This window comes from Polyodon spathula, chromosome 5 (genome assembly GCF_017654505.1).
Source record: "Polyodon spathula isolate WHYD16114869_AA chromosome 5, ASM1765450v1, whole genome shotgun sequence".
Classification (NCBI taxonomy): domain Eukaryota; kingdom Metazoa; phylum Chordata; class Actinopteri; order Acipenseriformes; family Polyodontidae; genus Polyodon; species Polyodon spathula.
This window is the reverse complement of record NC_054538.1, coordinates 17,348,380-17,370,360: the sequence shown is the minus strand read 5'-3', so window position 1 is coordinate 17,370,360 and position 21,981 is coordinate 17,348,380. Positions and strand designations below refer to the sequence as shown.

The 21,981-nt window shown below is 36.8% G+C and overlaps 1 protein-coding gene across 2 annotated transcripts in view; it reads left to right on the top strand.

Moving 5' to 3' along the window:
- Positions 1 to 18,941, top strand: part of si:ch211-130h14.4 — a 34,335-nt gene extending 15,394 nt beyond the window's left edge. Inside the window, exons 5-14 of one of the 2 annotated variants that reach the window (XM_041249913.1) lie at positions 2,969 to 3,055; positions 3,934 to 4,072; positions 4,674 to 4,753; positions 10,170 to 10,265; positions 13,390 to 13,452; positions 14,482 to 14,588; positions 15,982 to 16,042; positions 16,667 to 16,845; positions 17,234 to 17,336; positions 17,574 to 18,941. In XM_041249913.1, the coding sequence (XP_041105847.1) occupies positions 2,969 to 3,055; positions 3,934 to 4,072; positions 4,674 to 4,753; positions 10,170 to 10,265; positions 13,390 to 13,452; positions 14,482 to 14,588; positions 15,982 to 16,042; positions 16,667 to 16,845; positions 17,234 to 17,336; positions 17,574 to 17,717 (1,059 nt within the window). In that variant the 3' untranslated portion in view covers positions 17,718 to 18,941. Of the gene's footprint in view, positions 1 to 2,968; positions 3,056 to 3,933; positions 4,073 to 4,673; positions 4,754 to 10,169; positions 10,266 to 13,389; positions 13,453 to 14,478; positions 14,589 to 15,981; positions 16,043 to 16,666; positions 16,846 to 17,233; positions 17,337 to 17,573 lie in introns of both variants that reach the window. The other variant, XM_041249912.1, reaches the window with a different exon arrangement.
- Positions 18,942 to 21,981: the final 3,040 nt, after the last annotated feature.

Genomic DNA, 21,981 nt, shown 5'->3' with positions numbered 1-21,981 from the left:
ACTGTTTGAGATTTGTGGAGCATGAAAATCAAATCAAATAAATAAATATATCAGATGAAGGGCAGCAAAGTCCTCTTGGTGAACAGAAAAGAAAATAAACATTTTCTGAGGAGGTGCTGAGAGTCTTTATGACTGAGGTCACTCAGCATGAAATTTTTTAGTTATTTGGAAAAGCCTCAGCCAACATCAGTTATGCTACCAAAGAGGCCATTCAGCCTCTATAGTGGAGAAAGAATGCTGCCAGTGTTACCAGGAGCACAGTCAAACAGGTGATGAAAAGCTATTAGGTCTAGGATGACCTGCGTAGTGAGACGATAACACCTTACCACTGCATCCTCCGGCATCCCAAACAAAGTGACCCTGGGTTAGAATATTCAGGGCCTTCTCCATCTTGCCCTTCTCCAAAGGTTTTCCTGTCTCATCAGGAAGTGTACCACAGCAGCCATGTTTTATGAGGCCAATGACAGGTTCCTGAAGGTGTGTGGTTTTATACAGCACAGGAGGCAGTGTGGTCCAGTGGTTAAAGGAAAGGGCTTGTAACCAGGCCTCCAGTTCAAATCCTGGCTCAGCCACTGACTCATTGCGTGACCCTGAGTAAGTCACTTTACCTCCTTGTGCTCCGTCTTTCGGGTGCAGCTGATGCACAGTTCACACACCCTAGTCTCTGAAAGTCACCTTGGATAAACGTGTCTGCTAAATAAACAAATAATAATTACTCGTTTCTACAATGGTTTTCACCTTGCAAGTTTTTGGAGGGTCAGCAAGTGCAAGGCAAAATCCTTACATCTTATTATAATGTTCTTAGTGTTCTAGATCCCTGTCCAGGTTCATGCTCTGTTCTTCATTTGAATACATTTCAATATCATTTAAATGGATCAATGATGGCAAAGTGTGAATTTGTTAGTGGGTGCAGAATGTCAGTTGAAAACCATTCATTGCATGCACTGCATTTTTAGTGGTCGCTGAAGTCCCACTTTATGACAAATAAACACGGTTTGCATGTGCAAAACAACCCATAGTCTCTGAGGTCTTAAATTGTATGCCCCTGCTAACCCTTTAATAGCTAATAACCCTCATGGTCCTTGTTCCCTGTTGGAACCCCACCTAACACACACTGCTTTACAGAAACTTTGGGATAAGTGATTAACTCAGAGTTAAGATTTTGCTCTGAAAGGGGAACGCTGAGCAGCACAGAGAGAGAGCAAGAGAATCACACCTTCAGAGATTTTTAAAACGTATTATAAATTAAAAAAAAAATCCTGCATAATATGGGTGAAGTGTTGTTTTTTTTTTTATTTATTAATTATATATTCAATCAAAACTTTGTTTCATCAGGATTAGATTAAATGTTTCAACATTGTGCTTTTATAAGATTACTATTGTTAAAATTAAAAAAAAAGACATCAAATCGAGCTTATAAAAATTAATGAAAGTCATTTTTTGCAAATACAGTTATGGGAAAGTCAGGTAAGCAATCTAGCACTTTAGGTTGCCATAGTTATAATTAACATCCTTAAAACATGTCTCCGTACTGTGGTGCAGCATTGTGTGTGAAGTTTAAAATTTGTCATTAGTTCCATTGCACTCTGAGATGATACTTGTTTTAACCAATGTATGCTAATGTAATGGGTGGAGGCTGGTCCTGTGCTGTATCTTCATCCTGCCAATATGCGCAAAAGCTCATGATAGCGTCTGAGTCCAAATACACAAGCTGGCCAATCAAAGCCAGGGATTCTTAGCACCTCTCACTCTCATCCTGGCTTTGTGTTATCTGAAAACTGTCAACAGGGAAACGTTTTCCAGCAGCTTAACTGAAGTGATCTGTACAAGGATGTTACGTATTTACTGACAATTACTGACCTAATCTACTGAGTCCTTGCATATCCCTGTGCTGTTAGGGCACGGGTTCATTTGTACATCATCTGAGTGCAGCTTCTGAGGAAAATGTTGTGTATTGGTTTAATTGTATTACTTGACCCTGTTGAAGTTGTTCTACTTACTGTGTAGGAATCCAGCAGACTCTTAGCCAATGCATTTGGGACTGTGTTTAAAACTGATTTCTTCAGGGAACTGATTGTAACTTGAACTGAAAATGCCCAGTCTAGACTTTGTTGTTTTATGTTCATACTTATAGTTTGTTAAACATAAATAATGCCCTTTGAAAGAAAAATAAAGAGACAGCTGTAAATGCTCTAAACAATCATCACACAATGTTTAAGTTTGGTTTCCATAGCTGCTATTAGCATGCATTGCATTATTATTGCATAGTTTAAATTATATTTACACTTCCAAGGTTCGGTTTAGCGTAAGAGTACTATAGTTACAGTTTCACAAAATATGTCTGAAAAATTACACTGATTTGTGTTTTTTCTTGTATTAAGTATAGTTTTGAGTGAATTATTTTCCACTACCAAAAACTTAAAGTTCTAATATGTTTTCAAGTATATTTACGTAAAATGGTATTGCACACGTACTCAAGATGTGATGGAAATAGCACTGGTTGTCCAAGAAAATGTTAGTTGACCTTTCTAAAATATCAGACTTGCTTACAAAAATAAATAACAACAATAAGTTGACTCAAATGCTGATTTCTCATACTTTCTATAAAAAAGGTAGAGTTCTTCAGCAGCCAGTAATTGCTTTTTCTAATTACATAGACTAAAAGGGGGACAAAAAAGACTATAAAGAAGTTTACGGGCTTATCAGCAGGAATCCTTTGGTACAAATTACTGGGCAAATGAAACAGCCTGTTGTTTCCTCAGCCCGGACTAGAAGGTCTGTCAAAGCCAGGGAGGTAGAGCAGGAGCAGCAGGCAATGCTGGGACTACCTGCTGGGTCCTAATTGGTCCCCACTGTTGTTAATGGCTTCCTGTGGCTGAGTGTTTACTTGTCATTTGTTTTGTGCTTTGTTTCCCAGCTACTGAAACTCTACTGACCGTCTCTTGTCTTTTCTTCCTCTGCTTCTCAGACGGTTTCTGGACAGAAACAGGCATATTCCAAGCTGTCTCATGATGACAAGTACCTCCAGTCCATCCCGAAGTCAAGCTATTACCTGGTAAATGATTCAGTATGGAAAACCACCTGAACTAAAAGATGCGGTTTAAACTAGTACATTTATTGATTGTGAGAAAAATCACAAAGAGTAAGAACCAAGCGCTTGATTTTCTCAACCTTTTTGCCTCTGGGATAAGCCACAGCTGGATTTTATTAGAGCATTTTATAATGCTGGTGAATCCCAGGATGCAATCCAGTGTGCTAAAGGGCTAAAATAAAACCCAGGGGTGGCTTATCCCTGCGGGGTATACTGTAGGTTGATCAAATTGTCCACTAGGTATACAACCAGGAATCATTATCAATCAATAAACTCAAGACTGCTAAAACAATGTTTCATATTAACCCATTAAGTACCAAATACAATATAGCTGTATTTATGTAATCTCATACATTACATTTCTACTTAACTTTTGCAGTTAACGAAATTAGAGTGAGTTATCACATAGCAATACAGTTAGAGAGAAAATTCAAATAACAGCTAGATGCCAGTTAAAAATGCTCCACAAAATTATAAAGTAGCCTGTCCTCCAATGAGGACAATGGCACTTAATGGGTTAAGGAAGCTCTACATAATACACTAAGATTTTTAAACAGTAGTAAATTGTGTAGTTTAAATGTTTGTCTTTTATTTGAATACATTTGGTGTCTGAGTTTAGTTTGAATTGGGGGGTGGCTCTTGACATATTTTTTATTTTGTAATCTAACTGAAACATGCGTATGTAAATTTGGGTGGAATTACATTTGATTTTGGTTTTATCTGATGAGGCTATTCATTAGACAAAATGAGGAAGGAATCAGTGCACTAGAAAAAAGTACCTTGTCATTTTGAGGTTTGTTTTCAGTTATGCTGTGCTTATAATTGAACTTGTGTCTCCTCAGATTATAGACATGCAGAATCAGTTGGTTCAGTGTGGGTTGCTGAAGACCAGAGGAGACAATGAAGAGTTTTGGCATTTGGTACAGCAGTGCCAGCACACCTCACAGCTGAAGAAAAAACTGCAGGAAATCAAATCTAGGAGTTGAGTATCTGCACTGGGTGTATAATATATGAAAGGAGTTTGTTTGGGGAAAACACATGTTATTCACTGCTCCAGTAGAAATTCATAATAAATGCAAGTGGAATGCCACAGTAATAGCAGCTAATGCATTTGAATTTGCAGCCATTATTATAGTCGCTTTTTTGTTTTTTGTTTTTTTGAGGTTCCCCAATAGGTAGTTATAGTATAGGGATTACAAAATTGCAAAATATAAACAAGGTGTAGATATTCACCTCCATATTTTATAGTATGAGATATTTCAACAGAAATTTAAAAAAAATCTATTTTTATTTAATAAATAAGTAATTTATGAAAGACTTCATTTTTAAAATGTATAGCTCTTTTTGTTCTGAATTCTGTAAACATACTACAAAACATTTTAACATTAGTAATGCATATATTCCGGTAACTCAGTATCAACATATCCAGTACTGTAATACAAATGTATGCAGTTTGTTTATTCTTCTGTTAAGCACTAAAGGGAATGAGTACACTGATCTTAACAACGCAGATCTGCATCTCCACTGGAGGACTGCATATGTTATAGATACTTTAACTTTTTGTGAAATCACTTTTTGACAGTGACTAAATCTGCACCCAGCCTGCATGGTCAACCAGACACAGTTAATCCATATCAGGGAGAAGAACCTCCTGGGGAAAATGTGAGTGTGCGTTTTGTTAACTACACTTTAAATACCATGTAATGATTATTGAACCTTGTCATTTTGAAAATTGTTTATTGTTTGGTATTGAGAACAAAATAGCAATGAAAACTTCATGCATAAATGCATGTGCTAAATTGTTTGCAATGTGTACAATATTCACAGACCAAATCTGGACAGCTTACACAAGACATCTAGTCTGTACAGGTTTGAGTCAGTTACTTGACTGACACAAATATCTCAGTAAAGATATTGCAATGGGAACCAATTAGTCCAACTCCTGCAGTACAGTAAGTGCTGTAAGCTCCCCACGCTGGTCTGAAGCACGGTACGCATGGAAAGTGATTTACTCATGTGGGGAAGATGTGGGTGGTGTGACAGAGAGCAGGAGTGGCTCCAGGTTTACCTCAGCCCTGTGTACAGATCAGCAGCTGTGTCCCAGGAGTTGAGCTGGGCTGGGCTGGGTTCTTCACACAGGGGTGCGAGGCTCACGTCACTCACCCAATCTGTTCGATGTGGCAGTATTTCCTCAGCCGCTCCGGCAGATTTCACAATACAGCCGAAGTTTTAATTTGCAGTTCACATTCTTTCCCTGGGTACCGCATGCTCTGCAGAGAAGTCATAGATGATCTTGTGATACTGAGACACTCGGCCACTTCATCGTTCATCTATTTTAATGAATCAATTTATCTTGAGTGGAAGTGATAGCAGAGCATCACCAAGCTGAGCTAAAAAGAAACAAGTGTAGCCAGTCTGTGCCCAATTACAGATCTCTTTCTACATTTTTTAAAAAGCCATTCTTTTTAGTAAACCATTGTAGTAAAAGTTATATTTTTTCAGTTTCCAGTGAATTTCAGTTTTTGTATATTTTTATATATATATATTTATATATTATATATATATATATATATATATATATATCCATCCACCATCACAGAGCGCTTTACAAGATATGAGAATAGGGTGTGTGAACTGTGTTCAGGGTCACACTGATATATATGTATATTATTAGAAGTAGATCTTGTATTACCGGCACTTTATTTTTTATCCCTTTTTGTTGTAATATCCTCCAATAAGTTGCCCCATAACTTAAAAAAATTAGAATCTTGTCTAAAACATTCGCCAAAATATAGGGTTCAGCCCAAGAGTGATAGGTTTTTTGCTTATTTTTTAAATATGTTCATTTTGTGTTTCAAAACTGCTTCAAGGTAAGATGTGTGTCTTAAATAGACAATCGTAAACAGAAATAGGTGAGGAAATAAACTTAATATTGAAATTAGTTGCTTTCACTGTTGTACAGTCCAGCATAAAATAAAACGGAAACACGTATGTATTCATTTTATTATTTTATATATTTAAAGGAACTTAATCATAATATATCGTAACAACTATATTCAGTTGTTGTTGAAATGGTTGTCTAAAAGTGTAGACTAGTTTAGTGTATCCCTGTTTGTGTGTGTGTGTGTGTGTGTGTGTGTGTGTGCGGATGTGATCTGTCATTATCTCATTCACAGAAAGCAATGCTTCTGTTTCTCATGTTGACTTTTCAATATCCGTTTTAACAACTGCCCCGTGCTTTAGATGTCCTCAGAACTTTTACCAGCTAAGCTGCTTAAAGGTGATTCTCACCTGACTTTTTTTACAAATGCTTCAGAATGCTGGGAGGATTAGCAAGGCTGTCGCCAAACCGTGAGGAGCCCACGCAGGCTTTCATCCTGCCCCTGTCCAGAGACTGACCACATGGGCCGCTGTTTACCCTGCCAGCCCCTTCACAAACACAGCTCCACTCAGCCCCTGCTACCATCACCCCCGACTAGAGCAGAAGAGATTACAGTTCACAGGGTGGTGAGAGGAGGACCAAATAAAGAAAGTGAACATGAGAAAGCACTTTTTAACCAGAGACAAATAAACACAGCCTGTTCTTACATTGCAAGACTTTAAAAACAAAAAGCAAAAAAAGCAGACCAGCACACTTTGAGAGTGAATTTAAAGTTCAGAAATTTAATGAGGGATGTAACTCAAATACTGAGCAATATAGAGAAACCAGAGAATTATAGGACATTGGTATTTCAGTATTATACTAGTGTAATTGTAATTGGGTAAATCTGAACAAAAAGGTTTCACGTGCCCTGACGACAGATAGCAATACAGTTACAAAACAGTTATAAAACAGTTATTAATAACCTTGAATATAAACCCTCATGTCTCAGCCAATCGGTTTCAAAGTACAGTGGTCATTACCTTACTGTAAATGCCCTTTATACCTTAAGAATCTTGAAACTCTCACGGAAATAGTGGCTTATTTGAAAAAGGGAATTAGAATGCAGCACAAAAAGCCATGCAGATTGTGTATTGTATTGTTGATGGAGCTTAAGCAAGAAGGATGTGATCAATTTTACAGATTAGCATGCTAAAAGTGTATTCCCTTAATAAAGTATTAGCTCCTTAAGTTTCTCTGGGATTCAATAACAAAAACTCCTTAGGAAAATCAGTTAGGATTCCTTGATTATTTATTACAATTTTGGGCTGCTGCATGTACACCACATCTACAGGTCATACGTATATATGTGTTAACTTTAGTTTGCTTTGGGGGCAGGAGCCAGGGCTTCAGCTCATCCTAATTTCACCTGCCTATCATTCTAGACTTCCTATATAAACCCAGTCACAGCTCTGCTCTTTCTCTTGTAGCTTTTTTCCTCCTCCTCCGCCTCAATTTTTATATGCCGCGTGTCTCTGTGTCAGCGGCCACACTATTCTTTCGCAGCTCATGAGCTATATCTTGCCTCAAGAGAAAGACTCTGTCTTGATTCCTGCTTTATCTTCCTGGGACGCGGTCCTCATACTCTTAGTGCTCGAGTCCCAGAACTAACAATTATTTGTGTTCTCTCAGATTCTCTTTTCTTTCTTACGTCAAGACTTCGTATGAGCCGTTCCGCCCTCTGAGGGTCAAACCTGGTTGGTAACTGGGACCCAGTCGCGAGGCGATGCCTATAACAACTCTCAGAGAAGTCAGAGGACTCTGTGTTTTCAGAGGCCCGGAGGCAGATAGGGCCAGCCTCAACTCCATAGGGAAGGTTTTCGTGGTTGGAGTCCGGGCCCGTCCTTTTCTTTCTCCCCTGTAGGGGAAGAGCCTCCAACCCTAAGTTGCAAAAACACTCCCTTCCTCTTGTAGCCCTGGCTCCCACCCTGTGAAAGATAGATAGATAGATAGATAGATAGATAGATAGATAGATAGATAGATAGATAGATAGCACTGGAAGCAAAATATGCATGATGTGTATTCATGCATTAAATATTCCTTAAAATATCTGCACTCCAAAAATGAATACAATACTTAAAAGCCTAAAATGTAGGTTTGCATTTACAATGCTGTAGCAGCAAAAATACAGAAGGTTAATACAGTATCCCGGGACTTGTTGTGTCGTACATAGGTCTAAACTGCAAAGCTAATTGTTGTTGTCGTTGTCAATGAGCATTTAACTCTGTTTAGTAAGAGTATGTGTGATGTTAGTAAGGGTATGTAACTCCTGCGGGTACCTGGGCAGCAGACATTAGGAAGCCAGTTAGAAGCGTAACAGAGACTTGTGCCGACATGTATTTCATTAGTGTGAATTCTCACTGCTACACTGACAAACACGGCTGCATGGTGATAACAGTCTGCCTCACCCATGCCAAGTCAGATTCCACAGGACTTTGGGAAAACACTTTAGAATGTCGCAATAAAACACAAGGCAGTTAAAGCATTTTTTTCAAGTAGGGTGTTTAAATTTTAAAGTATTGCTAATCAAAAGCGTTCCTTAATTTGTTAACAGCGCTCTTGTGTTTTTATATTTATTTGTGAAGCTATTCAAGTGGAAAATCAGTGCTGTAACTTTATAAACATGAAAGCTTTGCTGTCAGTATTTTGTTTTTATGACAAAGAAAATAATTAAGCTGACAACATTTTCCTTTATTTTTTGTTTTGTACATGCACCAAATTTGGAACATTTACACAGCCACGTAATGTCTTTTGCAGAAGTTAATGAAGGGCTTTTAATTCTTAATACATTTAAAAACATTTAAAAATAAGATATCCTATTTATATTGTGAAACAAATCACTGCAGACTTATCTGACACACCAGTTTAAGAACTCTGTTAATAATCTACGTTTATTTGTGCTTCACTCTCAGCAGCCTCCTCTTCTAGTTTTCTCATATACCTTCTCTAACAGGGTTTGTATTCTCATGTTACCTGCTGCATGGTGCTGTGAGTAAACGGCTTCTCCTTCGGATCCCTTTCAGAAGGGAGTTTGCACCCAGAAGCCAAAGTGTGCCAGCACTGGGGTGGGCAGTGTTATCAGGTGTTAGCTGCAGCACTCATAGGCTACCTTTGAGAAGTAGCACATCATTAGCAATATATTCGCAACTAAATGTGCTATTTTCAGGTCACATCCCAAACAAGGCAGGCCTAGAGAATATTACATACAGTGTTATATTTATTTAGCTTATCTTCATGGTGAAACCGGTATACTCTGTAGCCTTCGTTTTATGCAATTTTCCACAGTTCAAAAGACTTGTAAGCATTGGAACATATTGTAGGGGAAATGTGCCAGCTGCCAGCTGAAAAAAAAAAAAAAAACCTGATATAAAAAGATTCGGCAGGCTGGGTTGTGCAGTGGAATAATAAAGTAGCCTTTGTAGGTCTGAAGTGAATTGGGCATTTGATAATGGATTGCATCTTTGCCACCACATAAATTGGCATGATTGGCATTTGGCACCTTTGCAGGCAGTCTCAAAAAAGGAGGACAGAGATGGGATGGGCAGTGAGATTTGAACTTTTTCCTCGTCCCCTTACAGGGTAGTTCCTCCTGGACATGCATGTGTGGGGTAATATAGAAAAGCCACTGCATGTGCTGTCCTGTGTGTAAACCGAGAAGACTTTAGGCGCTAGTGCTGCCTAGTCAACACCTTTCATGAGCACCAACACGCCTGACAAAAAAGTGCAGCTTTCTTTATAACCTCTACATGCCTGCCGTTTTTTTTTCTCACACAAAGTTTAGCAGCCGTTGGATTCTAAGTCATGTTATAGATTGATTACTATTTTGTTCAGCATTCTCTCTTATTCATGCTATGCAGGTAAAATCTGAATGATAAATAAATTCAGTAAAAAAGAAACAACAAAAAAAAGTAAACTCCCAAGTAACGTTTTGTTTTTGTTTTTCTTCAGCCATATTTGTTTTTGTTTTAATTATTTCAGTCCACCGGTTGAATGTGAATCTTAATTTTTAAAACTTATTTAGTAGAATAGTTCGTTTGTTAAACGAGAGTGAAACTTACAGAACAGTTTTCTGTTCTGTAAACCAGCTGCATCATAAATCATGTTGTTCGTCTCCTTTAAGGTCTTGTTTACTGTCATTTTGCTCTGGCCTCTTTACAGAATGCTCTTTCAGAAGAAGCAGCCTTTGAACACAGCACCCATCATCAGAGCAAACACAAGAAGGAACAAGACGAAATTGAGCAAATGTTTCCCAAGGTAAGTGTCAAACCACAGACGGTGCAATCCCTCCTTTTAACTGGCTTTCTCAGTGGCAAACACACCTCCCTGGTCTAGGAATAATCCCTCTTTTCCTCCTTGGCTAATTGCCTGGTGTCAATTTAAGCCGAGAGGTGTCTGAAAGCCACTTTCCACTGTTTTACAGCTCACAGGAGGAGGTTTCCTATACGAATAACATAAAATAATACTGCACGTCCTGTTAAATTAACAGGGTTAATTCCATCCTGGGCAGACTGTATTGCATAGTACAGGTATACAATGCACTGCACAATCACCAGCCATTTAAGCTAGAAACTAAATATATATTCTAAACTCAGCTCAAATTAATGGCACACAAAGTTTAACTAGGGTTTAAGTTTTGTATAGTGGCTTGAAGGGGTTTTGTTTCCAGCACTGTCTATATTGTTTTGCATTGTATTAAGCCCCCACTTCGTGGTCAAGTCCTGCTGGTTCTGCTGTTTTAACGTACAGTGGATAAAGGTTCAAGGGGATAAGTTGGTCATAGTTTGCCCTCATCCCTTATGCATGTACATGGACCCCATACCTGTATCTTAGAGGAAACTGAAGGCTTACTCTTGCATACCTAACTAAGCATCTTATAGAAATAACATGATTGCATATAAACTGAAGAGCAAGCAGAATAAAATAAGTGCGGAGAAGGAGAAGAAACCCAAGGGGCTGTTTGTGGCAGAGCATGTGTGAAAGGCATCTTGGGATTGAGGGTGTAAGGGAGACTCATTTTCTCACGCCTCACTGTCAAAGTCAACCTAGGCAAACAGGAGCAGGGGAACATTCGAGACTGCTGCAAGGTCGGTAAATGCCAGCAAGACTGTTGGTCAGTGAGGCTGGCGAAGGCATTACTCGCTGGCAGGTTATCGCCCATTTTCTTTGACAGCTCCAGGATCTTTGTAGTAAGCTGCTCAGGAAAGAGATGTAGAAAACAACACCAAACAAAAAATAAACATGCACTGACAAGACATGTTTTAGGTGCCAAGGACCTTTCACAAAACTTAGCTTTGTCTAACGGGTTATAAACCAGCAGAGCTGTTTTGAGAAAAAAAAGTAAGACAACTGCCCTCCAATGCTAAACCAGGGTTACTGGAGCATCATTTCATTGGCAAAGAAAGTAGAGCTCTTTTTAGATGGGCACATCTTAACCTGTTTACCTTTTCAAATAAAGTAATGAATATGTATTTATTTCTAAATATAGAAACTATTACAAATGGCTCCCCCTAAATGTATATAGAGTGCTTCCATAGTCGACTAGACTGTGGTATACCGTATAACAAGCATTGTGAGACAAGTCTTAGTAATGACTATACCACCTTATAACTGGTTCCACGGTATAAAGGGCAGGCCTTTGACGAGGGAGCATAGCATTACATTTTTAGTATGAAAGTTATTAGAGAACAAGAGATTAAAGATTATATATATATATATATATATATATATATATATATATATATATATATATATATATATATATATATATATATATATATGGGGGATTTATATAGACGTTATATTATATAACGGGGACCTGTGTTTAATAGCCAATACACCATCGGTAAGTTTATGTGGTAGCCACTTTGACAGGGATGTTGCTTTGTTCTGGACTGGTTGAACATTTGTAGCTTTATTTAAATTCTAAAATATTTTGTGCAAAACTACGGAACTGTTATGTGCTGCAGTGTACAGCTATGGCAAAAAAGTTTTGCATCACCTAGAATTTTAGGATTGAGACATAATAAAATAAAAACTGTATGAACCTAATTTAGATCTTTAACATCATGTGATCAAAGAAGCTACAAAATGGTAACGCAAAAATCTACCAGAAGCCATAATAGTAGTACAGTATTTCATGTTAGATTTAAAAATGTCACATTTTCAAATTTTTGTCAGTTTGTCATTAAGTATATAGAAAGCTACAAAGCGCTAATTCAGTATGTTAGCATAACATTATTCAGCAGGTTTCATTGAAGCAAAATTAATTAATTTATAATAATAATAATAATAATAATAATAATAATAATAATAATAATAATAATTAATAATAATAATAATAATAATAATAATAATAGCAACAACATTCTGGACAAAGTGGGCACAGTCTTTAAAGCAATCCATCACACCTTAAGCATGTTGAAAGAATGTCCCCCAGTCCCCTTTCTGAACGATAGCCTGTCATTTAAACTCCATTGTAAGAATCTCTCCGGGGGGTGGTAGAAACCCCAGCAGAAATGAAATCCCACACCTCTGCTGTCCACACCTTCCCATGATGGCTCACTGTAGCTTTATGGGGATGGTCAGCCATGTTTTACACCATGAAGCACAGGCCGGGCTGGTAGCTGCAGAGAGCAATAGAGGGAGGAAGCAGAATTAGGAGCAATGGCTTCACCTTTTGAAGTCTACAATAACCCTGGCTGTTCTCTACTTCCTCTTTACCTAATTAGCTGCTGATCCAGGTATAGTCAGACACAGCCTCCTGAGAGAGAGGTGTAAGGGTGCTGTACTTCATAAATTTCTTCATAGTAATAATGAAAGACAGAAGTGTGTGAGGACTGGAAGGGGGTTTGAATTTGTGAATCGCAATGGGGCATTATGTTCATTTAACAAAATATTTTGTAATGAGCTTTTTTTCTATTCACAAGACAGGAGTTCATGAAAGACTGTATTAAACGCTTTTGAAAATATAGTTCAGTGTCCTAATATCAAACATCAGACGAAGGTCAGTCCACTGCACATTTCTGCAACAGTGTCAATTCTAAGATTCCTTTGAATCTAGAAATTACCCCACTACTTAAAAACATTCTCTTAGAGTACATTTTACAATAAGTTTAAACTCTAGGAAAAGTTATTGGACCCTTGTATAATAATGCATCATGAGGTGAAAAAAATACCATTTGTATTGTTTACAATTGATTAAAACCCCTCAAGATGAAAGGCTGTGGCTCATCCAAACTGGATTCATTTTTATATAATTTGTGTTGTGTTTTCTGTTCACCTCCTAAAACTATGATGAATAAAATACACATATTTTGTGTATTTAAGAATACCTTCCTTACCTATTACATATTTATTTATTTATTTATTTTCATTGCAGTTACAGGTCCCAACATTTTCAACACTCCAGCCAAGTTTTAAGCAGTACAAGACACTGGACTTGGTATGTACTGGTACTAAATTGTGTAGTTATAAAACCAGCCTCCCTTCGTTTTACAGATGTTTACTGGAGCTCCTTTAATCCCTGTCAGGAGGTGGCCAAGGTGTCAAAGCTGAGCTCAGGCACGAAAATGAAGGGGTTAAAAGAGAGAACTTCTTTTATCATGATAATACTAATGAGGCCCAAAAGAAAGGATCTGAACAATAACCTGGGTTGGATTGCCTGCTGTAGAATAAACTGCTTCCTGCTTGAAAGATCTGCGCTTGACTCTAACTGAACTACAAAGCCAAGGCTGTCTCTCACCATCAAAGTATAAGCGCTGTCCCTACCAATTGTAACCCCTATAGCCAAAGTATCTAACATACAACAGCTATTTTCTGTAATTTTGGTAATGCACAGCTATACAAGGACTCATGTTGTATGAATTGCATGCATAGTTGATAAGGAGTAAGGACCAGTATTGGTTAATTCATTTGTAATATTGTATATGTAATAGTCAGCATTATGCATGAGAACTAAACTGCATTAATGATAATATTATTTATAATATATGGGGTAAAGAGCATTGTTGTGAGCTGTTCTTGAGATAATGCTGACAGGTAATGTGCATGCTCGTGTATCAAGGTTTACTGTGCAGAATTGTTATAACTTAAAATGGTCAGATGTTTACTGGGTTGAAAAATTCACCTATAGAAAGGATTGAGTTTTGTCAAACAGTATTATATATATACAAAATAGTATATATATATATATATATATATATATATATATATATATATATATATATATATATATATATATACACACACACACACACACACACACACACACACACACACACACAGACACGCTCAAAAAAACACTTCAAAAGATAAAGCTTTCTTTTGAAAAAAAGATTTGCTAATTGAAACATTTTTTTTTAGTATTTCCGGGTTAAGCATATATTAAGAAGTAAGCTTTATTGTTTTATTGGCATAATCATTTTGTCACAGTCCAATTGCTGACATGCCTTTTCTTGTCCTCTACCAGCAGAAGAAGCTTTCTGCACCAGTTCAGAAGTTTAGCCAAAGAGAAGCAAATCTCAGAAAGCTGCACCAAATGTACAACCTTTCCTTTGCCAATATGGCATCATCCAGGAGGTAAGAGCATTCAGAACACCACAATAAAACAATTACAGCACAAGAGTTAACCTAGCTATTTGCAAAAGATGCAAAACTCCTTCTCTTGGTGCCCAATCAGTTCTTTCCTGGTGAAATGTTTTATATGAATGTGAACGAGTGGGTGGAATTATCATGTGATCATGTTAGTGTTGAGGGTGACTCAAGACCTGACAAAGAGTGATTACAAACCAAGCACTCATCTTGTGAACAGCGCTGTGCTGCAAAGAACTTGAATTTAATGGGCTTGTAAATACCCTAATGTTTTTTTCTTAATTGGTATTTTTTATTTTATATTTCAGGGTGAAAAAAAGAAAGCTACTAATGAATTAATACTAAAACTTTGAGAAACTAGCTGTTAGTCTCTTTTTGTTTTATTTTGGAGTCCCAAGCCACGCCACAAAAATTATTCTCAGATGTAATCATGTTTCTAGATTATATGAGACATACTGTATAGCAACAGGGACGTGGATGTTAAACTGTGATGCACTTTGATTTGCGAAGTCCTACTGCGGGAGAAAGTCGCTGACCGCTTTACTGACCAATTCAGGCCTGCAGTTTAGCATTTGAATTGCCGACTAGTTGTTGTTTTGACTGAAAGGACAGGCACCCCCCTTTGTTGCAAAAAATTAGAGCCCTTGTAGTTTTTCAAGTCCCTTTAATCAGCTGAAGCAGACAAAGGGAAATGACATTGAAGAGAAAAGTGTGTTCATCTGACTGTAATGCAAATGGGGACATCTTCTCTTGAATTTAGCTGTAAGTCTCAATTTGATTTGAAACATTTCATTTTTTCTGTCAGAATGACATCATCTTTAGCTGTTAGTATACTCCGTATATGTACACACACTGACTGAGCATCTTATGAATCATGTCTTATTTCTTCTACCCTGGCAAACGTCTTGGCATTTCAGGTGTATGACTATATAAAGTGCATAACCTCCTCGTCTGTTTGATCAATTTAAAATAGAACTACAGCCTTGACAGTGTCTACAGCTCCAGTACGATTTATAAATCAAAATCACTACCGCCATGTAAATAATTCCTTTAAAAAAAGTACTGTACTTGTTTTATTTTTTTATTGTTTTACTTCAGAGGCCCAGAGACAAGTAATATTAACTGTTAATCGTCAAAATGTTTCAGTGGTATATAGAATAATAAAACCAAGAAATACAATTACATTTCCGGCGTCAATTCTCCATACACAGAATGTAAAACGTTTTTGAGTGTTTTATTGAAAATAATATCCTTTGCAAAAGTGTTTTCTCTGTGGGACTGTATTACTTGTAGCCTTTACAGACTGAATGTTCAGTGAATGATTACCCATTTTTTCTTTCTTCTGAATTTGTTTTTCTATGTTTGGTGCTACCATGGGCAGACTGCTGGATAGAAATGGGCAGTTTACAGACTTTGAAGAGAAGAGCAATGTCCACAATCTGGTCAGTAATCGGACCTTTAGTTTAAATCATCTGTGTGGCTAAGTTTAGAATCCATACTGGAGGATGAATTTAGTTGAGGCTGCACATTAAATAATGCTGCCCAATTAAATTGAACAAATGTGATACATAGAACTGCTGGTAAAATAAAACTGATTGTACAGTTTATTAATTAGAATACTGGTTTAAAACTTGATTGAGTATCTCTTCCAATATATGCAACACTAACTTTTAAAGTATTCTAAAAAATGTGCAGTTGCTTCCATATGTGTTATGTTGCAAAAAAGCAAAACAGTCATGACTGTTTTGAACTTTTTTATTTTAATAGCAAACACATGTAGTTTTAACTGACATATTGCAAAACTTCTGTGCAAAGTCACAATTGTGTTTAAAAAGACATTTGCAACAATATGCAGTACACAGGCGGCAGCTACAGTAAGTGTTGAGACAGTTATGACACAGTGGTTTAAATTTGTGGGTACATTTACTGAAAATACTTACTACAAAATAACGATGCACTCATTAATCATAAATGTTCCAGTTGAATGTGCTAGTTCATGTTGTAGTTTGTATTTTTTACATTGTTATTACATTGGAATGAAGCCATATTGACCTTTTTATTTCAAGATCCATTACCTGTTTCCCAGTGATAATGAAATAATGGGAACACTGAAGGAAAGTTCAGCTGGTGAACCCTCCCTGCCTCCGCTGTGTGGTCCACCTCATCCGGACCCTGCACAATCCAACAGTCCTACAGTTGAGTGTTTTAAACAAGACATCAGCAAGGGCACAGCCCTTCTGTATCAGTAAGTGCTTTTGTAAATTGTGACAAGATTTTACATTTATATGGGGGTTCTGTAAGCATTCTGCCTTGCCTGTGTCACACAATTAAAATCTTCACATATATCTGGAACCACTTTTTCAATTTTCTTGAGAGCATTACTTATAGCATCAGAATCGAGGTATATATCTCTTTATCTGTCTGTGCGCCAAACTTACATTTTGCATGTCGATGTTGATTAGGTGTTAGATGTATCTAAAATACTTGTTTTGTTCCTCTCTGAAAATTTGCTTTTGAAACGGCTTCAAAATCTCCATAAGCACTACATAGTGACATGTGAAATAACAATGCCATGTTTGAAAGAGTCTAGCACATTGTGGGCAATACCAGTCTTCTTATTTTCATCCTTGAAGTTCTTCTGTAGGTAATAAGATCTTCGTGGAAAATGATGTACCCCCTTTCCAGCCTGCTGCCCCTCTAACCATGGAAGAGACTTGCCAGAATAATCGTGTTTTGGTAAGTGCAACTGTTGTGTTTTATCTGGTATTTTCTTGACATTTAATGGACTTTTTAGTGCTAATGTGGCTACATGCAGGCTCATTTAAATCAAGTCAATACCAACAGTGAAAAACACAAAAGCGATTTCCAAAGAACATGAAATATTCACTTTGTATGAGAACCATGGGCCAAAAATGGTCCTTACTGTTCTTAATCTAAGTTGGTTTGTTTTACCAACTATATTGTCTCTTTTAGGAAGCCAAGCAGGCCAGCAGGTTTTGGATAAACTACACCACCATGAGCTCCTGTGAAGCCAAAGAAAAATGTGCCAGTCCATTACCAGAGCTAGTGTCTGAAAACTCAGCCAGTGCAGCCGTGTCCCAGAATGTTCAGCAATAGTTTGATGTTCAAAGCAAAAAAGAAAAAGTTAAGAAATGCTGACAGGGGCTCCCAGGTACCACTTGCAGAAATCAGATTGTCAGTGTTTGCATAGCCTAGCCTAGCCTAGCCTAATTCCTTTTAGAACCACAGCAGAATATATCAATAGGCAATGTCTTTTACTCATTTATAACCAAAAGTTTCAAATTTTGCAAGCATCTGGAGCTGTCCTAGGGTTGATTACAGCAGTGGTTAATCCTTATGGCGTTGATGTACAATTCTGGAAGACACCATTATGCCATATACATTTAAATTTTTTTTTTTTTTAGCATTTATTTATAATGTTATTATATAATATATGATACATATAGATTGTATACAGTTTCTTACGATAAGTTCATAGCTTAATATTAAAATTAAATAGGATTACTAAACTTCAGAATGGATAAAACCTGTTTTTTATATGCAAAATAAACATGAGCTATAAGTAAATAATTTGTGTTTTATTTAAACCTCCCACAGCATTAATTATTATGAGAATAAAGGAAATAAAATAAAAATAAAAACTTTATATATAATAGCATCTATAACAAATGAACACGCCAAAGCATACTGCTTATTTTTCAGTTCTTAACATTTTTCTTGTTAATACATGCTAATAAGTTACTAATCATAAGACTGAATCTGCACAAATGCAAAGTTGTGGGCATTTTATAAATTGCCTAGGCCTTATAAGTTATAAGCAAACATAAACTACATATTTTGCCTTCTGCCTACAGCATACAGTAATCTTTAACAGTAAAGAAAGTTCTCTTTATCTTATTCTATTAAACTTTCCACCTCACTTCTGCCCTGTAAAAAAAAAAAAAAAAAAAAAAAAAAAATCTTCCAGACCTGGTTTAGTTCTAAAGGAAAAAACAAAAAACTAAAAGTAGAGTTGCTTACTGTCAGCCATGCATATTGAACTTTACCTGCATTAACATTACGTGGCACTGTATAAAATACCAATACCAGCCTGCTAGATTATTGCTGTTCTTAAAGGCATGCTGAAGATTCTGAAAAACAAGCAGTACAATAGGCTACTAAAATAACCTTCTGCCAGGTTTCACTGCTCTATGGCGAATGTGTTGCTGTACAAATAATGTGCTCCATTAGCTTGATGTGGAGTGTTGCTTATCTGGAAAATGTGTATAGTTAAAGCAATTATGTTAAAGCAGTCTCCCTTTTTTTTTTTTTTTTTTAAGTTTTCATTCACCAAGAGTGGTTCTCAGTCTATAAAATATATACTATATATAATATAAATATATATATATATATATATATATATATATATATATATATATATATATATATATATATATATATATATCGCTCCTACAGCATGTCCCCCAATTCCCTATACTAGTGATTCATGCAGTATTTCTACAGTAAATACAGTACCGATGTTCAAATTGTGAACAACTTCTCAGCCTAACTTCCGTTTCTGTCTCTCCCTTTTGATACAGTATCTGAACTAAAGAAAAGCTGCGCTGGCACTTTATAACAGACATCTTATTCAGCATTCGTTTTATAACTAAACAAATATTAGACCTACTACGTGGTTATCTTTCCTAATGCATTTACTTTTTTGCTGTGAGAGGAGCTGCGTCTTTCTAGGTGACGAGACGCTTCAGCCCCTCTCCAGCAGCCGAACCTGGAGCGAGCCCATTCCCTCTTCCCCTCTCCCGACCCGCTCTCCTTGCACTCGGTTTGCTTGTCTGTGTTCAAACGGAACTCCCGACTGCCGTTTAACCAGGCTATTTAACTGCGCATTAAAATGATCCGCGAGTGGGAATGTCATTTTTTATTTTTTTGTGAAAAATATAATGTTGATTACATGGTGCTTTATGCATGGTTAATTCACGGAAAGTAACATTTGTGCTTCACTATATGTGCATTCTAGAAAGGGTGTTATTTTATTTTGTATTTTAGTCAGATGTGTACTTGTTTTGTATTTTAGTCAGATGTTACCTGATTAAAACAATCAACCATATTTTTCACAGCTTTAAGATGAACGAATCTGCTGTAGAGCCTGCAGCTCCTGCTGTAAAATATAATAATAGTGTAAGTTTTAGGTCAGGACCCCACCACCCTAATGCTATCCTTATTCCTTATTCAAAGAAGATGGGTCAAAAACGTGTTAAAAGTCCGAATCTGATCGATCTTAAGTCTTACCAGTAACTCCCCAGAAGGCACACTGATTCTGGCCTAGTATCGGCCCAGTGACGGCTGTCGGAACCGACCCATTGTCAAATTATATTACGGACCGGAAGCGGGTCCAATAGAGGCAGCCCGGGGCCAGAGCTGACCTGGACCCAGTCCAACAGAGCCAGTGCATGGCGACACCAGATTTGGTTCAGTAAAATCTGTCTAAATTCACACCTGCATAAACTATCACTCTAAAAATCTAATAAATCAGTGGTCTTTGCATACATACAAGAAATTAAACTATAAGACACAAGTTAACTGAAAAAGAACAACATTTATTACATTAATGGACATAAAATCACTGAACAAGGAAACATTTTCACTTAAAAGAATTTTACAAACTATTTTGTATTTACAATTATATACAATGGCGTAAGAGCACCAAAATGTCTATTTTTACAGTCATTTCTCTAGTGGTAAAAGTTCAGAATTATTAAGAAGTAAATTGCTTTTCAGACATTTACCGATTTATCTTATGATTTACTGAAGCTTATTGGCAAATCTCTAGAATTATGCAGAAATATATGCTTTTTGAACATTTACCGTAGGTTATTTGTAAAAGCACTTGGTTATTCTCCACTAAAGCGGTAAACCTAATTCAGTGCTTATAATTAAAAATCGAAATAAACAATGTTTATACAAGTTAACAATCAAACGGAGTACGTGTAATTTACAGGTTATTTGTATATTCAGTGTGAAATATTTACGAGTCTCTTTCAATAACTACAACATAAATAATTTATATGGAGTATTTTTTAGTCTCAAAAGTAACCCCTGAAACATCTTGTTAATAATATATCACAGGCCTGTCAAAATATGCATATGCCATTCTACTCTGTTTTTTTATATTCACTGGTTTGGACAGGCTACCTGCAAATGCTGTAGTTCTCCTGTTGTGCTATCGTTATGTAGGTTATTTGATTACATTATGTTAAATAAAACATCTAAATGACGTTAATCGAGTTTTATTTTTTATTTATTTGTTTGTTTGTTTGTTTGTTTGTTTGTTTGTTTAATGGTCTCGTTCCAACAATAATAAAATGCAGGTGATGCAAACCTTTTGGCCATAGCTGTACCTGTGGGACTCCACCATGTTTCAGCGTGTGCCGACCCGGCTGTTCGACCGAACAGCATGTTCCACGGCCGGAAGGTGGCATTGTTCCGCCCAACCAGAGTTCTGTTCGGTCTCACGAAATTAAGCATTTAGGATCACATCACCCAACAAAGCAATCACACGACTTTAGCAGTAACCGTCCCGCCTCCAGATAAACAATCTGTCAGCTGTGATTTGCACATAAGTTTTGATTGACAGTCCACCAATACTGCTTTGCTACGGTTTATTTTCTAATCGCAGTGTTTGGAGAATATTATTATATTAGAAGGCTTGCAACACAGATAACTCGCCTGTCACACGTACGTCTTTACAAGATACTAAAGAATGTTTACATTCTGAACACATTTTAAATGTATAAACATCTTCCAAAGCATATAACGGTACAAAGATTGCGTTATTGAAACAAGATGCTACAGCTACGAAAGAAAATAGGTTACAAAAAAATTAAAAAATACCCGTGGTTTTATTTATTAAGAATGTTCATACAATTTATTCTGGGATAAATAATATTATTTGATATAAAATAATTGAAGTATAATTAGAAGTATAGAAGTATTTATCATGATTACTGTGATGCAATCTAGTGAGACAAACAACAATTAAGAGAAAGGAAATCATATAAAGTCCAAAGCATGCATCTGCACAAGCTGTCAGTGAGAGGGTTACAGCTGCGGATTGGAGGAAGCTTTTTGGCAGTAAACGGTCATGCACGGCAACGCACACTGAAAAGCGTCTGCTGACAATAACAGCTTTCAGCCCTGAGGTCCCTGCTGCAATTAAAGACGCGTTTAAATTAGGAAGAAGTATTAATTGTCTACCCTTACTCCTCAGAGGCTCGATCTCAGCGCTATATACCCAAAGGGCATTACATTTTGATGTTCCATCACTGTTATATGTTAGCTACAAAACTTCTTCCCTTGATCT